Below are 20,000 nucleotides of genomic sequence, written 5' to 3' on the forward strand. Positions count from 1 at the left end.
GAGCGAAAACAGAAAAAGTCTCTAGTACAGAGCCCTGAGGGATTCCGGTCAACCTTAGTTTATTTCTCAATAATGACTAGATCTGATTGAATCCTCTGATGGAACTTACTGTTCACGATCCCTTACTTCCATCAAACAACTAATCAGAGAAATGAGAAGTTGTCTTAACCCATTAAGACCGGGAACGCTTCTAAGTCACTTTAGGATTTCTTTGCCTATTCAAAAAAACATTCAGAATGGATTTAAAACAAAGGCACCGAGGTTTCTAACCTTAGCTCTTCTGGTAGGGTGCCTGACGTTGCTAATCGTGTGTGTGTGTGTGTGTGTGTGTGTGTGTGTGTGTGTGTGTGTGTGTGTGTGTGTGTGTGTGTGTGTGTGTGTGTGTGTGTGTGTGTGTGTGTGTGTGTGTGTGTGTCTTTCAGAGGGGAACCACATCAAGATGTTCATGAGAGGTCGTCCTATCACCATGTTCATCCCGTCAGACGTAGAGAACTATGAAGACATCAGGACAGACCTCCCTCCAGAGAGACTCAAACTGGAATGGGTGTATCCTTAACGTCACAGTGAACACACACAGACACACATACAGTATTTACACACATAGAGTATTTACACACATAGACAGGCCTGTCACGCTCACTGTTCATTTTGTCCACTAAAAGTATGACGCATTTTTTTTCGTCAACTACCTTTTTTTCACTGATGAAAACTAAACAAAAACTAAATAAAAACTAAGCTATGATGATTAAAACTATGACTGAAGATATTGACAATTTTATTAAAAATACAAAGTAGACTTAAACTAAAACTAGACTAAAAACTAGAAGAAAAAAACCCCCGATCTACAAGTATCATTGTAACAATGTAGCCCGTAATGTAGCAACTTAATAATAATCTAATTGTACTTATAGTATAACAGGGCTTAACAGATTCCGTCAGTTCTTTGTTGGGGTCCTGTGGGAGACGCCAACATTTCTGTCCTGTCTGTCTGTCTGTCTGTCTGTCTGTCTGTCTGTCTGTCTGCCTGCCTGCCTGCCTGTCTGTCTGTCTGTCTGTCTGTCTGTCATGTTGTCCATCCTTATCCTGGGTGCAGGTATGGCTACCGTGGAAGGGACTGTCGAGCCAACGTCTTCCTGCTTCCCACGGGGGAGATCGTTTACTTCATAGCGTCTGTGGTGGTCCTGTTCAACTATGAAGAGAGAACGCAGAGACATTACCTGGGACACACGGACTGTGTCAAATGGTGAGACCTGTTACTGTCTGTCTGTCTGTCTGTCTGAACTATGTTCTATAGAGCATCGCAGTTCCCGCCCCTTCCGGGTTCCACCGCAAAAAACTCAATGCATTTTTCCCATTGACATTTCCAAAAATATTTATATCAATTAATTTAAGCCTAGAATCAAGCCATCCAGGGTCCTGGTGAATCATGACCATAAAACGTTTGAATCTGTGATTTTTTTTTTTTTTTTTTAAACGGCAAAACAAAGGGTATTTAATAAATATAGTATATCATATAATTAAATATAAAATAAAAAAAAATCACAGAAAAAAAACGTTTTATGGTCATGATTCACCAGGACCCTGGATGGCTTGATTCTAGGCTTAAATTAATTGATATAAATATTTTTGGAAATGTCAATGGGAAAAATGCATTGAGTTTTTCCTTCCGGCACCAGGAAAAACCAGGAAGTGGGCGGGAACTGCGATGCTCTATTGCTTAAATTATAAATTGACCCATAGAACCCTAATTGTCTTCTCAATCTGCAATTTAATAGATGCAATACAATCTGTTGTATGGTTACTCTATTTATTATACTTGTATATTATCTTATCTGTCTGACTGATGTTTATTTCACCCCCGCACAGCCTCGCCATCCATCCGGATAAGATCCGCATCGCCACTGGACAGATCGCTGGAGTCGACAAAGATGGACGGGTACATCCATGTGGCATTTACAACTGCTAATACTGATGTGACACCAACATCTACATAGACACACAATTCTATGTAACAACATCTACATAGACACACAATTCCGTGTAACACCCTTTACATAGACCCACAGTTCAGTGTAACAACCTCTACATAGACACACAGTTCGGTGTAACAACCTCTACATAGACACACAATTCTATGTAACAACATCTACATAGACACACAATTCCGTGTAACACCCTTTACATAGACACACAGTTCAGTGTAACAACCTCTACATAGACACACAATTCTATGTAACAACCTCTACATAGACACACATCGTGACATTTGAGCTTGTATATCTGTTTTGATATATCGGTCAGGCTCTAGTCTTGTCTAGCCGGGCAATCGTAGATCTCCGCTTACCAACCACGCCCCCCATTAGGTTGCATTGATATGCAGTACCATACGTAACATAGTGGAATTGGAACTCCCCTTTGGAACGCATTGGAGTTCTCCATTACACAACAACCCACCGCTACGCTAGGTTTTGTTAGCAACATACAGTATTATCTTTGGTTAAAATTGAGGGGCAAAGGGCGCCCGCTGGCCTAGCGGTCGCCGCGCATACCACATACGCCGGTAATCCAGCTTTACAGCATGGGTTCGACTCCCGATCCCGGCGACCTTTGCTGTGGGTCACCCCTCCATCTCTCCCCCCATTTCCTGTCAGCCTAGGGTAAAAAAATAAAGGCATGAAAGCCCCAAAAAATATCTTTAAAAAAAAAAGAATTGGGGGCAAATCTTGTTGGTAATCACTTGCAACCATGTTATGAAAGCAATATTACACTTATGGCTGTGATACACTATAACAGGGCTACTCAACTTAAGATGGCTAAGGGGCCACTCAGCAAAATACCAAAAGTCCAAGGGGCCGCCATAAAAATTACGGTCCTATTTTGGATTTTTCGATTTTGTAACACACAATAAAATGTACATTTTGACATCATATTCAGGGGTGCACATAACTTTCCGTTTTGTCAACGGGGGGGGGGGGGGGGGGGTTTCAGCACGGTGCCCACCGGGACAGTTTTGTCAACGGGGGTTTTTCGCCGTTTTTTTTTTCACTCACGCTGTTTGGTGAACCCCCCAAGGTTGGTGCCCTGTGCTGCGCTGCTTTTATCCGCCAAATTTGGGACGTTCACGGCATATTTTTGCACCATTACGGTACGTTCATCATCGGTGACTGACGAGTGCCTCTAACAGCCGCTGCGTGCAGCGGGCTGCGAGTCGCAGCCTGTCTGTGTGTCAGGATGCGAGTGTAGTATTCACACGCCGAGATCATAACTTCAGCATGGTACAGGACGTAATATTTCATAAATCATATAAATATAATTTATGAATTATTACAATATATATATTGATATATACTGAAACTTACGTCACTGTAACAGTAACGTGAGTTCTTGTCAGACTTGCAATAAATATCCCAATAGTATTACTGTAAACAGAGAAAAAAATGAATGACACACGCCTTCTTAATAAAAATAGTCTCAGAAATTTATTAATGAAAATAAATGCACAAAAATGATCGGAAATGCCACTGTATTTCGTTGTACGTCATAACTAGGTGATCTTTCATTCAACGTTTAATGACAGGCTGGTGCTGTCCTCAAAGGTCATGACTTAGACCTAGGTAGGTTTCCATCGTAGGCCATATTTTGAGGGAGGCCGGCATGTAATGCCATGCTCTCCATCAATATATGCTAACTACTAGGGAGCCAGTTAGATAATTTAGAACCAAAAAGAACGTATTAGTTCCCCCACTCAAATGAGGGCTTAAATGTTAGTAGATAAAGTGGAACCGAGGATATCATGTGGGGAAAGAATTGAACAGAAATTAACTACCACGCTGCCTGGAAAATGACGTTTCATGGAGCCCTCTAGGAAGGAAGAAGTCTACACATCCATACAGCATATCGTCAGATAGTTGCCATAATTTCATGTTTTAGACTCATACGACCTGGTTGATAGCCCTTTGGTGACAGTCTTTTTCCAGAGTCCAGTGAGAGGTCAAAATCTTTAGTCTCTGGGAGTCGAGACCTCCCAGAGTGCCGGAGTTGCAGAGGAGAGCGTCCCTGGGGGGGAAACTCTACCAGGGTCTTGGTGGGAGAGACAGTACGATGGGTCGTTGCCCCATACCTTCTCCCACCCCCCGGTTCCTCTGGGATCAGGTCATCATCTGGGTTGAGGAGTAGCAGAGAGCAGAAGCAGGAAGAGCGCTGGAGGGCTGGTGCAGGAGAAGAGAGAGAGAACGGGGTAGCCAGTTCTTTTCTATTGAGAGGGAGGGGTCTTCCTCCTCCTTGGCCCATTGGGGGGCGTGTTGGAGGTAGCTGGAGTGGCCACCTCCTTCCTACAATATGAAAACTAAAACTTCTCTGCTAACTTATCTTGGGGACTTCCTATTAACACATCTGGCTGGACATTTGGAATCACAATGAATTTAGAATCGTCTAGATACTAATCATGACAGCTTTATGTTAAAATAGGCAGCAGGTAAGCCTCGAAGTCTAATTTCCAAGAGAAGCATCACATTTAAAAACACCAAAGTTCATATTATTGTGGTAGTCATAAGACAGGACAATAATTATATATTTTAAAGTCGCCGAACATAACACACAAACAGTTTTATTCACATTTATGTCGCTCATTGTCTGCTCCGCCAGCTAGTGTGTGTGACACTGTGATGCCATCTCTCTCTTTCCTGAGTCCATTTCCTGCATGTCATAAATAACTTTGGGCTCCCCCCTTTCACTTCCAGAGTGGAGGGAAGCTGGAGACAGAGAGAGAGTGGCTTGGTGTGTAATCGGAGCTCAGGCTGGCAAACTGCATTCCTTCTTCATCCTTATCTTTATGGCCCTGCAAGGGCCTCGCCTCAGAGTCCCAGGGGTCGCTGAGGTGACACGGTGGTCAGACGTCCGCAGTTACTCTGGCCCTGTGAGCTTGTGGGGAGAGAACCTGATTTGTCTTTAATATCCAAAAATGCACGTATCCGCATAAGTCCAATTTTGGGGGACGGCCTTGCGTTCATATCACTACAGACCCCCCTGTTCATGGTTGCTGGATCCTTGATGTCATCAAGGGTTCATCAGTCTATGAAGAAAAAGAAGAACAGCAGGGCAAAAACCCAAAAATTGGACACGGCCCAGAGACTTTCCGGCCTCTGTGATCGGTAATCATCTTAACATGTCATTATGGCAACACTACTAAAGTCACACATTCGCGACATACACACCAAGGTTGAAAAGCGCAGAGGTGAAAAGAAAATAGGGTGCTTAGACCATAGTATAGGGGTCTCTATACCCATTTCTGGTATACCTTTTTACTTCCTCTATTCAGAGTACAGGCTGCTTTGAGTGGTGAGCAGCTGGTTTAAGGGCCATGATAATAGGGGACACACACAAGGGGTAGCATGCAGTCAGAGTGGCTCTTTGTGAAAGTGAGCCTACTTATGAGTTTTTTCCTGAAGGAAAACAAATTAAAAAAAAAACACAAACAAAACGGCTCTTATCCCATTCCTAATATTGTGTGGGAGAGAGTTTTTGGTTTTTAATACCCTATTGGTATTTGTCTTGGATCTATGTAGAAAAACAGACAAGCAACAAAATAAAACAAAACAAAAGAAACCTTGAAAGTATTATTGAACTCATCAAATGAGTCCTAACACTTGACTTGTCATGCAAGGATGGTCTTCTCTGAATGTCTAAATGATGTTGTTAGTTTCCGATCCGATTAGTGTTCAGCAACCTTTAGTAGCTGTGACTTATATAGCACATTTTCACTTGTTTAGGGAGAGGTCGGAGATTTTGTTTCAGTGTGTTAACTGCAACCCTACCACAGTAAAGAACTACAAACATGGTGACCTCTACTTAGTTACCTAAAGTAAATATGTCTATTTGGGCACCATGCTGTCATGGCTTTTGAGCCTTGGTCCATTGTCAACTAGGTTTAGTTAGACCATAACTTACACGTGTTCTTGGGGTCACCCTGGGGTTACCTCAAGCTATCATTAGATAGGCTGACATGAGCACCTGGTGCCAGCATTCAGCACTGCTGTCCCTGAATTGTGTCAACAGACTTGGTCAACAGTTGGCAATCTTAGGGTGATATCATTGTTTATGACTGACCCCCCTTATGAGGAGTTGAGTAGTCAGCAAGGCTTGTCGCAGTGATTGATCAGCGCCGCATTATAGTGTCACACCTGAAATTGCCAAGTTTTGTATCACATAAGGGTTGGGGTCTGTGAAGTGGCTTAGCATAGCGAGCCACGAGGTAGACTATATGGGCGGGAAATCGAGTTCCAGCGGTCAGGGTGTCTGTGTAGACATGGTGGGCCCATTGAGGGCCCCAAGTGTATTTAGTAAAAGCAAATGGCACGGGCTTCAGGAGCCACGTGGAAAATGTCAAATGTGCTTAATCTATTCGAGCTGCAACCATTCATTAAGCTTTTGACCCATAAGGAGAAGAGCTTTATTGACAGGAGCCACAAAAGAAATTATAGTAGCACTAATGCATGGGTCCAATTTTAATTGGACATAGTAACACTTTGATTACACCTGGTACCCTTAGCATAGGTCGTCAGTATCATTGACAGCGCCTAGTCCTAGGAAAAACAGTTTGTAACAGTGTAAATAGTAGATTATGGTACGTTTTTAGTTACAATTGATTATGAAAATAAATTCAATCCATTATAAAACTACATAGCCGAGAGTTTCTTACAACCGTCAAACTTAATGTGTCGTTTTTAAAGGAGAAAGAAAAACTTTTCAACACCGCATGGGCCTGAAGTTGAATCAAGCAGTTAACTATTAACACCTATGGGTTTTGGGTGACTACTATATTGGTTTGTATGGGGCGGTTTCATACACGTTTGAAGTGTGCTTTCTCATACCACGCGTGCAAACCATATGCCCGCCCTACAATTACAAGATATAGCAGACCACATAAGTTATTGATTTTTAGGCAGTGCCCAAAAATATATCACACAACTCCAACACTTATAAGTTCCGTCCGGGGACCTATAGACTTGCATAAACCAAAAGGTAATAGGAATTGTTTAAACGACCCCGATGATCATGGTTAGTTCAGCCGCAGTGGTTTACATGAGTTTAAAGAATACGCCTATCATTAAATGACCCAGAGGTGTGTCCTGGTTAGATAGCCATCATGGGGCGGTAGGCTTACGTCACTCCTGTGTGGAAATATAGTACAAGCGTCAACCTCATGTCTGTTGCTATGACTACTAGTCATGCGTCATGGGCAGGACTGGTTTCTGGGAGGGTGCATTGCGCGCCTCACACAGAAACATGGCCCATACGTCTCATGACATGACCTTTTGAAATAGACAAAAATTGTTTCGCACAGGTTGCTTGTAATGCACACAAAATTAAGGGTCCCCCCTACAGCATTTGGCTAGGGTAGGACACAAAACTAGAAGGAGTGGTACATGCAGCAAAAACTGGTGAAGTACTAGTGGAATTGTACTTAGTAGGCCGTGTGAAGATGAGACAAGGTTTCCCTGATAATTATTTTGAGGTGTTTAGCTTTGTTCGAGACCTAAAATTTTAAGAGGGATTATTAGTCCCAGGTTCCTTAGTTTAGTTTATTTATTTTTTTTAAATAAACGTTTATTTGGTTCGAATAGTAAAGTATCTTTGATTGAGAGAAAAGTCTTTGAAGGTTCCTTTGGGTTTTCCCCAAAATAACCGAGATTCAAAAGAGAAAACAAAATTTTTAAATTTGGAAAAACTAATCAGAGAGAAGTGAAATTTATGCGAAAAAAAAAAAAATCTAGTTTGAAAAATTAATTCCAATTCCAAATTTTTTTTTTATAAACCTTAACTAAATTCAATCTCCAAAAATTAATCCCAAAAAAAAATTAATAAAAATTCAATTTTTTTTATTTTTTTTATTAAACTTTAAATAATTTTAACCAATTATAAAAACTTCAGAATAAACGTGAACAATCTGCAAAGTATCTTTGGCGACCAAAACGTTGAAAAACTGACGGTATTATAACCGAAAATACTTTGCAACTGTCAAGATTTATTGTGTTGTTTCAAAAAGTAAAAAAAAAATATATAATCTGTTTCCAAATTCGAACTAAGATTAGCTTTCCGAATCAAGCAGTTAACTTATTAACCCTTTACTTTAAAACGAGCTCAAATTTTAACTCAGAAAATTACTATGGTCCGTTGGGTTTGGATCCACCAGGCTCTGTCTGTGAGTTGTCAATGAAATGACCCAGATGAAACTTTTGTCACCCCGGTTTTGTTTGTGAAACTCACAGTCAAACTCTCGCCGATTCGAACGCACCATTTATAGCTAAACCTCTAAAAACAACACTGGATCCCAGTCTGTCTTCACACAACGTCACGTCACCACCACAGATCTTTATCTCAAGTGAATGTCTCACTGGAGCTCAACTGTAGTGGGGGAAGGAGTTCTTAGCTCCACAAAGCCGTTGCACGTGCTGTGACGTTATAAACGGGAGGGGCGTGTTGACGTAATTCAAAATGGCGCTAACTGAAATGTCACGGAAGGACCAGACCGCAGTCGCCAGGCTGTACATGCCTGCTGGGTTTGTGTTGAAAACACGGCTTTCCTTCCGGACAGCAATTTTGCACTCAAAGTTAGATTACGGGTCAGTTTGAAGAGGACAGCATTTGGCTAGGGTAGGACGCGCATTGGTTTTCCATGCGGTCTGTCTATCAAACCGTGACGCGACCTTGATTGTGGGGAATCTGACTATACTGCGGTGTAGGGAGGTGCTAAGATACGGTTAGCGCTAACCATATGAGACCTCATACACTCACAAAGTATAGTAGGTCACCGTTATGTAATTTGTAAATTTTGTTGTGATTTTTGGCGGAGACAAAACCCATGTCTATATATATAGCTCCCACAACTGTATCACCATCATCTGTCCGGGGGAAACTAGCAGATCAAAACTGCTCGTCCCCCCCATAGGAAAGCACAGAGGAGACACCTGTAGCGTTGGGGCCAGGGTCTGTAGGCGCTTTGAAGACATTTGTTTCACTTAAGAGCATGCAACCTTGCAGCTACTCTTTAGTTACTCACAGAGTATCATTCTTGACTGATACACAAACACAGGTAAACTACGTCCCTTGAACTATGGCTGCTTATAAAAATTGCCATACCAACTGTTCTGGCTGTTACAGAGTATAGGGCATGACTCTATTTCTCTTGTGACAGGAGGGGACTTCTTATAGCTCCAGTTGTACAGGTCGGTTGAAGCAACCTGATCTCTACACCTTTTTGAAACGGTGGAGTCATGGCTCTCAACTCAACTCAATACAGCCCACCTAGTCTTTTCTCAGTGCATTAATCACCTCGTGCTGGACAAATGTCTTTGTTTGGGCACTCTCCCTTCTTTTTTTTTTTTCGGAGTGGTCACAACAAACAAAATTGGTGCCTCAATATATACTGCATGGGCCGGCAACGTAAACACTGTATCACTGAGAGGATACTCTAGCGTATACGGAATTATATTGAATGATCGTGATACTGTTATTGGATTTTTAACACTTGAGAGCTTGGTGAGTATGACTAGGTTGCAAAAATTGCGTACGAGTGGCATACAATCAAATACTTTTAGTTAATTTAAGTATGCAGTAGCAGTGTGCAGTGACATTGTTTTCTCATTTAACTGGGAGTAAACAGGATTGAAGTGAAATGTAATTTCAGTCCAATCTTCCCAGAGAATTCAGAAGCCCGGATTAACCGGAACAAATAGCATGGAACTACTCTCATACACACTTAGGACTATGGGCCTAGTTCCGAATGGTAGTATAAAAGAAACTGGGTTTCTTAGGGAAAAAGGCAAAATGTTCGAGCTTACTCAAAACAAGCACTATTTTGATCAGGATTTTGCCAAACTTTGACCTATACCATTGTTTTGTCCTTAATTTGAATTGAGGCGGAAACATTAAACCAATTATACTTAGGCTCCCATCAAATCATGGTGAAATTAGCAGTGGTCACCTACATTCCTTTCTTTAAAGTCCCTTTTGAACTTGCAAGGCCTCACAGCATGGCACTGGAGGTAAAATAATAGGTGCTGTAATTTCTCAAACCGGGTTACATCCGGTACTTATAGTTATTCTGTCTCTTCTTCGTAATATACCTACATATGGGATAACATATGCCAGTATACCACTTTGAAGATAAGAAAACTGGGCTTACATATGTACCCTCTAGTCATCCTGTCTCCTCTTCGTAATACCCTTACATATGTTATCCCATATGCAAGTACATTACGCTGAAGACAAGAACACTGGGGCCACACACGTAACCTTTAGTTTTAATCGTCTGGTAACAGACTCTCATCATTTAATAGCCTAAGATTGTTTCCTAAATAGACGAACATAACTTTGAAATCATCAGGATAAAAATTTGAGGACTTAAAGTACATTAAAATTTGAATCCTTATTCGAAAAGTTAAAAATGTTAACAGCAATTTAGCATGTAATTGTTTAAAATCTTCAAAAAAAATTAATTATCACCATAAAATGATGACTTCACGTTAAAATCCAATTCGATTCAGTCAGAGTTTTGTCATAATTAAACCATCGTATGTAGTTGTTCTCTTAACAATCAACAAATCATGGCTTTGGATCGACAGAATAAGAATCATGAATTCAAAATCAAATTAAGTGAACTCATAGGTAAAATTTGGAATAATCAAACAATCACACCAAGTCTTTGCATGTCGTTCATTTCAGAATTTTGGCTCATTTGAAAGCCAGGTAGCCACTGTAGGCTAGTATAAATCAAAGTTTGCGGCGGAGATTAATTGAGATAAATTGGGAACTTGAATAGAATTTATTCAATAAAAGTTCCTATGCTTGTCTTAATTTTAGGAGTAAGTCAACAACATTTAAATTGATCGGTACACCTCTCAGTCCTAGTACTCTACAAACAAGTATCACAATATTCAACAGACATGTTTATGTTGAGCCCAAGCAGGGAGGAGGAGGAGGGGTGATTTCTTGCCATTCTGTCCACGCCTGGATAAACATTTGGGTTGGAAGCTACAAAGCTGAGTGGCAGGGCCCTCACATGAAGGTTGTAAAACTTCCCCCCCAATCCATGTTGGATTCAGTTAGAAAAACACCAGAGCAAGACATTTGGAGTGTGACAACAAACACCCACTACCTCCAAAAATAGTAGCCTAATGCTACCCAAATGCACTTTGCTGGAAAATATCTCATGACGGAGGGAGCCTTTTAATTCCCTTAGGTTAAAAGAGGGGACCTCCCTCACCGTCCAACGTGCTTACGTCACAGGGGGCTTACCTATTAGTCCATAAAATTCAAGAGGGCTGTTTACTCTTTGTCTTGAACTTTTATGAATGAATAGGTGTTTTATTGGAGCCATGTGACAGTGTCTGAGATTTCACCCTGTAGGCTCTTGTCAGCCGGTCAAGATGAAATCTGAGACACGCTCTGCAAGACATAGACAAGCCAAAACATTTCTAACGTCTCACCTCCTCTCTCTAGTCTCACAGAGCCCTATGGTTTTCAGCTGTCTGGTTTAATCAGAACCAGGCTACTGTCCTTTTTCTCAGAGAGAGAGGATACACCCCCACCTCCAGTAATCAAGTTACTCAGGGAAACAAAGACCCATAAACTTAGTTTCCTGGTTCAGTGGTCAGAACAGAATTTCCATTCCGCTCTGTGCCACTGGGGTTTGAAATTGGGAATCTGAGGATAGGAATAAAATAAAACCATTCCAAATCAAAAGTTTCAACCTGTTATTTTTTTCAAACACGGTCTGTAAGCTTTTAATGGGATTCTGCGAGGAGGAAGCGTCACAGTTGCTATCCTTTCAGTAATCCCCTCCTTTTAAGACAGTTAAAACTATCTAAAAGGTTTCCTAGAGACCATAACAGCTTTACTAAAGTTATAAATCTCAGTCCAGTTTAGACGTAATTTACACTTGGTTTTGCTTAGATTTTTGTTATCTGATAACTATCTTTCTCTTTTTATTCATAAAAAGGCCATTGTAAATTAGTCAGGATTTAAAAGGGAAAGGCTCTTTCTAAGTAGCTAGTTTAAAAAGAATATTTTTCAACCTTTTGAGTGCCGGACTCACCTTAAAACATTTCTTAATTTGTTTCCCGGGGGGAAGACAAAAACTCTTTTTACTGTGTCTCCTTCGTTCTGCCGAACGCTTTTGAAACAGTTTTAAAAGGGCGGATCAACTTGCATTCAGCGGTTATCAGCAGCAACCCCTTTTATGCTTTTTTTTAAACTCAATATTTCCAAGAACTGCTTAAAAACAGTTCTTAAAAATCTTGAGGCTCTTACTTCTGCTCTTTACTCACACACTTATGGGCAACAAAAGTGCTACTGTCTATTCAACTCAGCTGTCGTCCGTCCACTGGGGACAGCAGACAGACTTGCTTCAGCACAGATATCCACAGTTATGATCAACTTAATTCACTAAAATTGATTACGAGAAAAAAAAAAGAAGAAAACAACAACAATAATTGGCCTATTATTATTCTTATTTTTACCAGAATTTTTTTTTTTTTTTTTCTTTTTTTTCAAAAATATGATTTTTGATATCTCGGTGTTTACAGTACGTACAGTATTGGGATAAGAGTCTGCCGAACGCGGGGCACCACCTGTAGTATTCACACGCCGAGATCATAACTTCAGCATGGTACAGGACGTAATATTTCATAAATCATATAAATATAATTTATGAATTATTACAATATATATATTGATATATACTGAAACTTACGTCACTGTAACAGTAACGTGAGTTCTTGTCAGACTTGCAATAAATATCCCAATAGTATTACTGTAAACAGAGAAAAAAATGAATGACACACGCCTTCTTAATAAAAATAGTCTCAGAAATTTATTAATGAAAATAAATGCACAAAAATGATCGGAAATGCCACTGTATTTCGTTGTACGTCATAACTAGGTGATCTTTCATTCAACGTTTAATGACAGGCTGGTGCTGTCCTCAAAGGTCATGACTTAGACCTAGGTAGGTTTCCATCGTAGGCCATATTTTGAGGGAGGCCGGCATGTAATGCCATGCTCTCCATCAATATATGCTAACTACTAGGGAGCCAGTTAGATAATTTAGAACCAAAAAGAACGTATTAGTTCCCCCACTCAAATGAGGGCTTAAATGTTAGTAGATAAAGTGGAACCGAGGATATCATGTGGGGAAAGAATTGAACAGAAATTAACTACCACGCTGCCTGGAAAATGACGTTTCATGGAGCCCTCTAGGAAGGAAGAAGTCTACACATCCATACAGCATATCGTCAGATAGTTGCCATAATTTCATGTTTTAGACTCATACGACCTGGTTGATAGCCCTTTGGTGACAGTCTTTTTCCAGAGTCCAGTGAGAGGTCAAAATCTTTAGTCTCTGGGAGTCGAGACCTCCCAGAGTGCCGGAGTTGCAGAGGAGAGCGTCCCTGGGGGGGAAACTCTACCAGGGTCTTGGTGGGAGAGACAGTACGATGGGTCGTTGCCCCATACCTTCTCCCACCCCCCGGTTCCTCTGGGATCAGGTCATCATCTGGGTTGAGGAGTAGCAGAGAGCAGAAGCAGGAAGAGCGCTGGAGGGCTGGTGCAGGAGAAGAGAGAGAGAACGGGGTAGCCAGTTCTTTTCTATTGAGAGGGAGGGGTCTTCCTCCTCCTTGGCCCATTGGGGGGCGTGTTGGAGGTAGCTGGAGTGGCCACCTCCTTCCTACAATATGAAAACTAAAACTTCTCTGCTAACTTATCTTGGGGACTTCCTATTAACACATCTGGCTGGACATTTGGAATCACAATGAATTTAGAATCGTCTAGATACTAATCATGACAGCTTTATGTTAAAATAGGCAGCAGGTAAGCCTCGAAGTCTAATTTCCAAGAGAAGCATCACATTTAAAAACACCAAAGTTCATATTATTGTGGTAGTCATAAGACAGGACAATAATTATATATTTTAAAGTCGCCGAACATAACACACAAACAGTTTTATTCACATTTATGTCGCTCATTGTCTGCTCCGCCAGCTAGTGTGTGTGACACTGTGATGCCATCTCTCTCTTTCCTGAGTCCATTTCCTGCATGTCATAAATAACTTTGGGCTCCCCCCTTTCACTTCCAGAGTGGAGGGAAGCTGGAGACAGAGAGAGAGTGGCTTGGTGTGTAATCGGAGCTCAGGCTGGCAAACTGCATTCCTTCTTCATCCTTATCTTTATGGCCCTGCAAGGGCCTCGCCTCAGAGTCCCAGGGGTCGCTGAGGTGACACGGTGGTCAGACGTCCGCAGTTACTCTGGCCCTGTGAGCTTGTGGGGAGAGAACCTGATTTGTCTTTAATATCCAAAAATGCACGTATCCGCATAAGTCCAATTTTGGGGGACGGCCTTGCGTTCATATCACTACACGAGGCTCACACAATCACAGCATGCGTCCCCCTGCGCCTATGGCTGTACATGGGGCCGACACGTGCTTTAGCGTGAGTGTGTGAGTGTGGCTTCAGGAAGTAAATCTCCAGGCTTTTATTTTTTAGTTTTGCTAAAAAATAAAAGCTTGGAAATTCCGGTCCCAGCTGTTGGTACGCAAAAGCGCCTCGCGTCGTCTGATGTGGTGCTCATTATTTATTTTGGGTGCGCATGCGCACCTGCGCACCAGTTATGTGCACCCCTGATCATATTCTTTTCACTGTACCAGTTTATTTTGTGTGTATGTCCAGTGGCATCAGTTCAGCAAAAGCTAAGGTATGGCAAGGTTAGGGTTGCCAACTCCCAGAGATTGAAATAAGGGACACCTATCCTGGGCGGGAAAATGTGGGGGTCAAACCCCCCCAAAAACCCCAAATGCATAGAAAACTATGCATTATACCTGTAACAATTGACGCACCTGTATGTATGTCTGTCTGTTTGTTTTTGAAAAATGTTTTAGCAACCCATACATTTGAACGGAAATGTATATTTTTAAAATGTATATATTTTTTTTTGGGGGGTTTGACCATCGGGCCGCCAAGACGCGGCGTGCCGCGTGTTGAGTAGCGCTGCACTATAATATATGACCATAACACTGTGGCTATAGACGTTTAAGGTCCTTAGTAGGGGTGTGCCGATATATCGTCCCGCGATATATCGCGATACGTTTTCGTGACGATATGTATCGTTTTGAAGGAAAAAAAATCGTTTTGAATTTTTTTTTTTTTTTTTTTACAATAATAATAATCAGGCATGCAAAAACAGCCCCGGGGTGAAAAGCGTGACAACATGTTTTGTTTTTTTTCGGGTCAGGTGTCACACTATTGCCCTATTTGGATTCAAAACGGCTATTGTAGCTGAAAAGCTACAAGTTCGCATGTCTGAATAATGCAAAAACAGAATTATTTGTTTGCATTTGCTTTTTTTCTCCCACATATATTTTTCATAATAAAAAAGTGCGTATCGTATCGAAATCGTATCGAAGTTGTGAGCCAAATATCTTATCGTATCGTTTGGTGAAATTAGTGTATCGGCACACCCCTAGTCCTTAGCATTGTGTTAGCACAACACGACCATTAGCAGTGATATAATCACAGTATATACCGACCACATCCACTGAATACATTTGCGTTGCTGTTTTTTTTTGCAGCCTCTGCAGCCTCACGTCCGAGTCTGGGACTCGGTCAGTCTGTCCACTCTGCAGGTGATCGGACTGGGGACGTTCGAGAGGGGCGTGGGCTCCCTGGCTTTCTCTAAAGCTGTGAGTATTTATACTGGAAAATACTGGACATTTTGGTAGTGGAGTAGTAAAATGAGAATGTTCCCATGTTTGTTCTATAAGTGGGTGGTACCAGATCATCTCTAGTGTTGTGGCTGTGGGTTGTGGCTCACTCTGGAGAAGTGGTTAGACAAGTATGAGGGTGTTGAGGGATCTGTGTCTTTGACTATCTTAAATACCAATCCCATTTGTAATTGCTTTAACCCTGTCTTCTACCCTGAGCCATCCCTAACTAGCAAAATGTGTTGCAATGGCCCTGCATACAGGACTCTGGACATAGAACGAGTGATGTGTTGTAACCCTGCATACAGGACACTGGACATAGAATGAGTGCTGTGTTGTAACCCTGCATACAGGACTCTGGAACGCACCTGGCTGTGATCGACGACTGTAACGACCACATGATGACCGTTTGGGACTGGCAGAAAAAAAACAAGATCTCTGAGATCAAGGTGAGGTGACCTCTTGACCTCTACGCCACTGTTTCCCCCAACTTTAAACACTGTAGCCGTTAGCTAACGATAAGGAGGTTAACGAGGTGTGTCCCCTCCCCCATGCAGACCACCAACGAGGTGGTGTTGGCCGTAGAGTTCCATCCCACCGACCACAGCACCATCGTCACCTCTGGCAAGTCTCACATCTTCTTCTGGCTGTGGAGCGGAGCCTCCCTGGCCAGGAAACAAGGCATCTTTGGGGTAAAAAAACATCACCTTCTTTTTATCCATTTAACACACAACATGTTCATTTACAGGTGGTGTATGTGATATGTTTTTGGGAGTTGTTAACTCTTTCACTGCCAAGAGTATTTTCATAAAGTACTCCCCCAGTGCCAGAAATTTGCGTTTTTTTTTATTTTTTAATTTTGTAATTTTTCATTCAAATAAATGATCTGATTGGGGTTTTAAACCCATAATACAGTTCTACCAGTAGAGAGCAACAAATCGACACATTGATGACCTCGCTGGCTCACTCGCCCCCTCCCAAACAGGCTGACGTCATATCCGGTCCTAACCGGATGTTGACATTTTTGATAATCGTTGATCGGGCTAAATTACGATGCGATACACGACTACGATGACTGATCGTCACCCAGACCAAAGAGAGTAGACGTGGACCTCTCCGTTCGCTTTTTATACCGTGTGAAAAACCGTGACTTTCCCTATTCTGGCCGAAAATCACCGGAGAAAAACAACGTGACCCGGAAATGAATTTTTTTTTTTACATCCGGCTCCGGGTGAGTCTGATGTAGTCAGGAAGCGAAAGTGATCATGAAAAATATACAGAATAGCGCGACCACAGTCAAAAGTAAAAACTCGGGATTTCTCGTGCTGGCACTGAGGGTACTCGGGAAAAACTCGGGATATGTCGGGGCGTGGCACTGAGAGAGTTAAGAAGTTCTGATAGTAATGGTTGCTATAACAGCGTATAACAGAATGTGTGAAACAGATTTTATCCAATCAGGAGAGAACACATTTATAAACTTCAATATTTCTTTCTTCAGAAATATGAGAAGCCAAAGTTCATCCAGTGCCTGGTGTACCTGCCCAACGGAGACATCCTGACCGGAGACTCTGGAGGCATCATGCTGGTCTGGACCAGGAGTACTGCAGAACCTCCTTCAGGGAAAGGACCCAAAGGTACACGCGCACACACACACACACACACACACACACACACACACACACAGGCACACACACACACACACACAGGCACACACACACACACACACACACACACACACACAGGCACGCTAAAAATATATATATTTCAAAAGATTTTCAATTTTTTTTCTTTTTTTTTTCCCACAATTATTCATAAAAATATATTCTTTTTTTTTAAGTAGTGAAAATAGCAGATCTACAAGCGACACAGCTTGTAGAATGGATATTTTTCACTAGTTTGCATCTCGGGAAGACAAGACAATTTCTCTTTTGGGTCACGACCAAACACGTCTGGGAACCACATGGTGTTATTAATTAAGGCATATTTTCGGTGAGGTTAGGGTTAGGTTTAGGGCGTATATTAACCACGCCCACCTGGGCGAAACACCAAAGAAAGAGGGAGTCCCGTTGTGATTGGTCCAAAAAAAAGACAGCCAACGAAACCAAGCAAAGTTACACACAATGGACGACGCCCCGCCCTGTAGACACTGTCTAGCTGTACTGTAGTTCCTTTCTGGGCTTTTCTCTGGGAACGAGGTTAGAGCCAGGTCCCAGGTGACCTGGGCTGTGGATCAAGATGACAAGAGAAATAGATCTATAAGAGTCTATGAAAAGAAGGTTCATGTCGGGACAGCTACTGTCACAGAAAGCTGCTCAACTGGCTAGTGTTTCTATAGTCTATTCTATATGTCTGTTCATAAGCATTATGACGTGTTTCTATAGTCTATTATTCTATATGTCTGTTCATAAGCATTATGACGTGTTTCTATAGACCCCTTGTCTGTTCATGAACATTATATAATGCGGCAGTGGCTCAGGGGTAGAGTGGCCGGTAGAGCAGCCAGATGGGAACCATGAGGTTCCCAGTTCGATCCCCAGAGTTAGTGTCAAAGTGTCCTTGAGCAAGACGCTGAACCACTAATTTCTCCCGATGAGCAGGTTGGTGCCTTGCATGGTTTCCTCCTCCATCGGTGTATGAATGTGTGTGTGAATGTGTGTGTGAATGGGTGTGTGAATGTGTGTGTGAATGTGTGTGTGTGAATGTGTGTGTGTGAATGTGTGTGTGTGAATGGGTGAATGTAATGCACAATCTATGTAAAGCCCACAAAGCGTTGTGAGCTTGTAGATCTGCTATTTTCAGCATGCAACCAAGTGTAAAATCAGCCATTATGACGCCATCAAGGCACCGCCAACATACATTATAGTCGACTAAATCAACTGTAGATTTAGTCGACTATAATCTTATGATATTTAGTCGACTAAAACTAGACTAACAGTAAAACATTTCAGATCGCTAAAATATGACAAAAACTAAATAGAATTTTATTCAAAAGACTATGACTAAAACTACATCAAAAGTTGCTGTCAAAATCAACACTGACCCTTGTCTGTTCATAACATAGCATTATGACGTTGGTTTCAGTGGGCGTGGCATAAGTGGAGGCTAAACATAACCTTGAACACAATAGTTACTCGATTCATCCATAGCAACCATCCATCCATCCATATCCATATAGTTTGGTGTCTACAGGCTCACACTGCGTCACAGACATGGTCTGGGTGCACCTGTTCCCCTTTTTAGAAGGAATGGCCACGGTCAATACCAAGGTATTGTGAGTGATTACCTTTTATCCTGTGATAAAACTGATGGGGGAGTGGTCTCTTCCAGGATGACCACGCCTCCATCCACAGGGAACACGAAGGCTCCACCAATCGGCTGGCATCAAAACCACGCGGAATGTTTGCAAAGTGCCCCATCTGGTGGTGGCCAGCAGAAGTACACTACACATACATGTTCCAGTTTGGTCCATGTGTATTACTAGAAGTTCGGGGGCCGCTCATCCACATGTTTGTGCCGAATCTAGGGGGGGATAGGATCAGTGGAGCTCCCTCTGGTGTTGTGCCCATGTTCATACATGGGCAACTGGTGGCCCGTTCACTTAATGCGGCCCACAGGTTAATATCAGGATACTGATATATTATTGATTTCAGCTGTTTACCATTCCAAACATGCAAACACGACCCGCTTTAATTACTTCAGTCTATATTAGTAGCTTTAATGGATAGTATTACAATTCTATTGTCTTTTTATGTCCAATGTATTTGTATTTAAGTTCATAAAATGTACAAAACTATAACTAAATGCATTTGAAATTAAATAAAAATGTTACTTTTCAGGATTACAATAAAAACAATAGCAAAAAAAAAAAATCTGGATTCCAGTTCAAAAATAGCAAAAATAGCAGATCTACAAGCTCAAAACGCGTCGCACCGCGACGCGTTTTGAGCTTGTAGATCGGCTATTTTTGCTACTTTTGTGTGACATGGAATGGCAAAATATGGCATTAATTTACGAAAAAAAAAGTTAAAATACGAGAGTCTGCCCGACAGTATATGCATCGTGTCCCTCTGGAGTGAGTGTGGAAATATAGTGGCCCTCTACATCATCAAAGTTGAAGTAGTTAGGCAGGTACATGCGTTACTGGTCCCTTGAGTATCTTGAAGACCAGGCCCTTTGCAAGGTGCCGTGCTCTGTCCTCTGTCCTCTTCCTCTGGTTGTGTCAAGGTGCTGTGCTCTGTCCTCTTCCTCTG

At 41.8% G+C, this 20,000-nt stretch overlaps 1 protein-coding gene across 1 annotated transcript in view; it reads left to right on the forward strand.

Annotated features, from left to right (window-relative positions):
• eml4 (EMAP like 4) overlaps positions 1-20,000 on the forward strand; it is a 77,879-nt gene that overhangs the window by 36,171 nt on the left and 21,708 nt on the right. The window contains exons 8-14 of the mRNA XM_080449940.1: positions 423-546; positions 1,094-1,243; positions 1,867-1,936; positions 15,619-15,729; positions 16,104-16,199; positions 16,308-16,442; positions 17,249-17,384. Coding sequence (XP_080306066.1) covers positions 423-546; positions 1,094-1,243; positions 1,867-1,936; positions 15,619-15,729; positions 16,104-16,199; positions 16,308-16,442; positions 17,249-17,384 — 822 coding nt within the window. The remainder of the gene's footprint in view (positions 1-422; positions 547-1,093; positions 1,244-1,866; positions 1,937-15,618; positions 15,730-16,103; positions 16,200-16,307; positions 16,443-17,248; positions 17,385-20,000) is intronic.

Source organism: Gymnoscopelus braueri, assembly GCF_963280865.1.
Source record: "Gymnoscopelus braueri genome assembly, chromosome: 14".
Taxonomy (NCBI): domain Eukaryota; kingdom Metazoa; phylum Chordata; class Actinopteri; order Myctophiformes; family Myctophidae; genus Gymnoscopelus; species Gymnoscopelus braueri.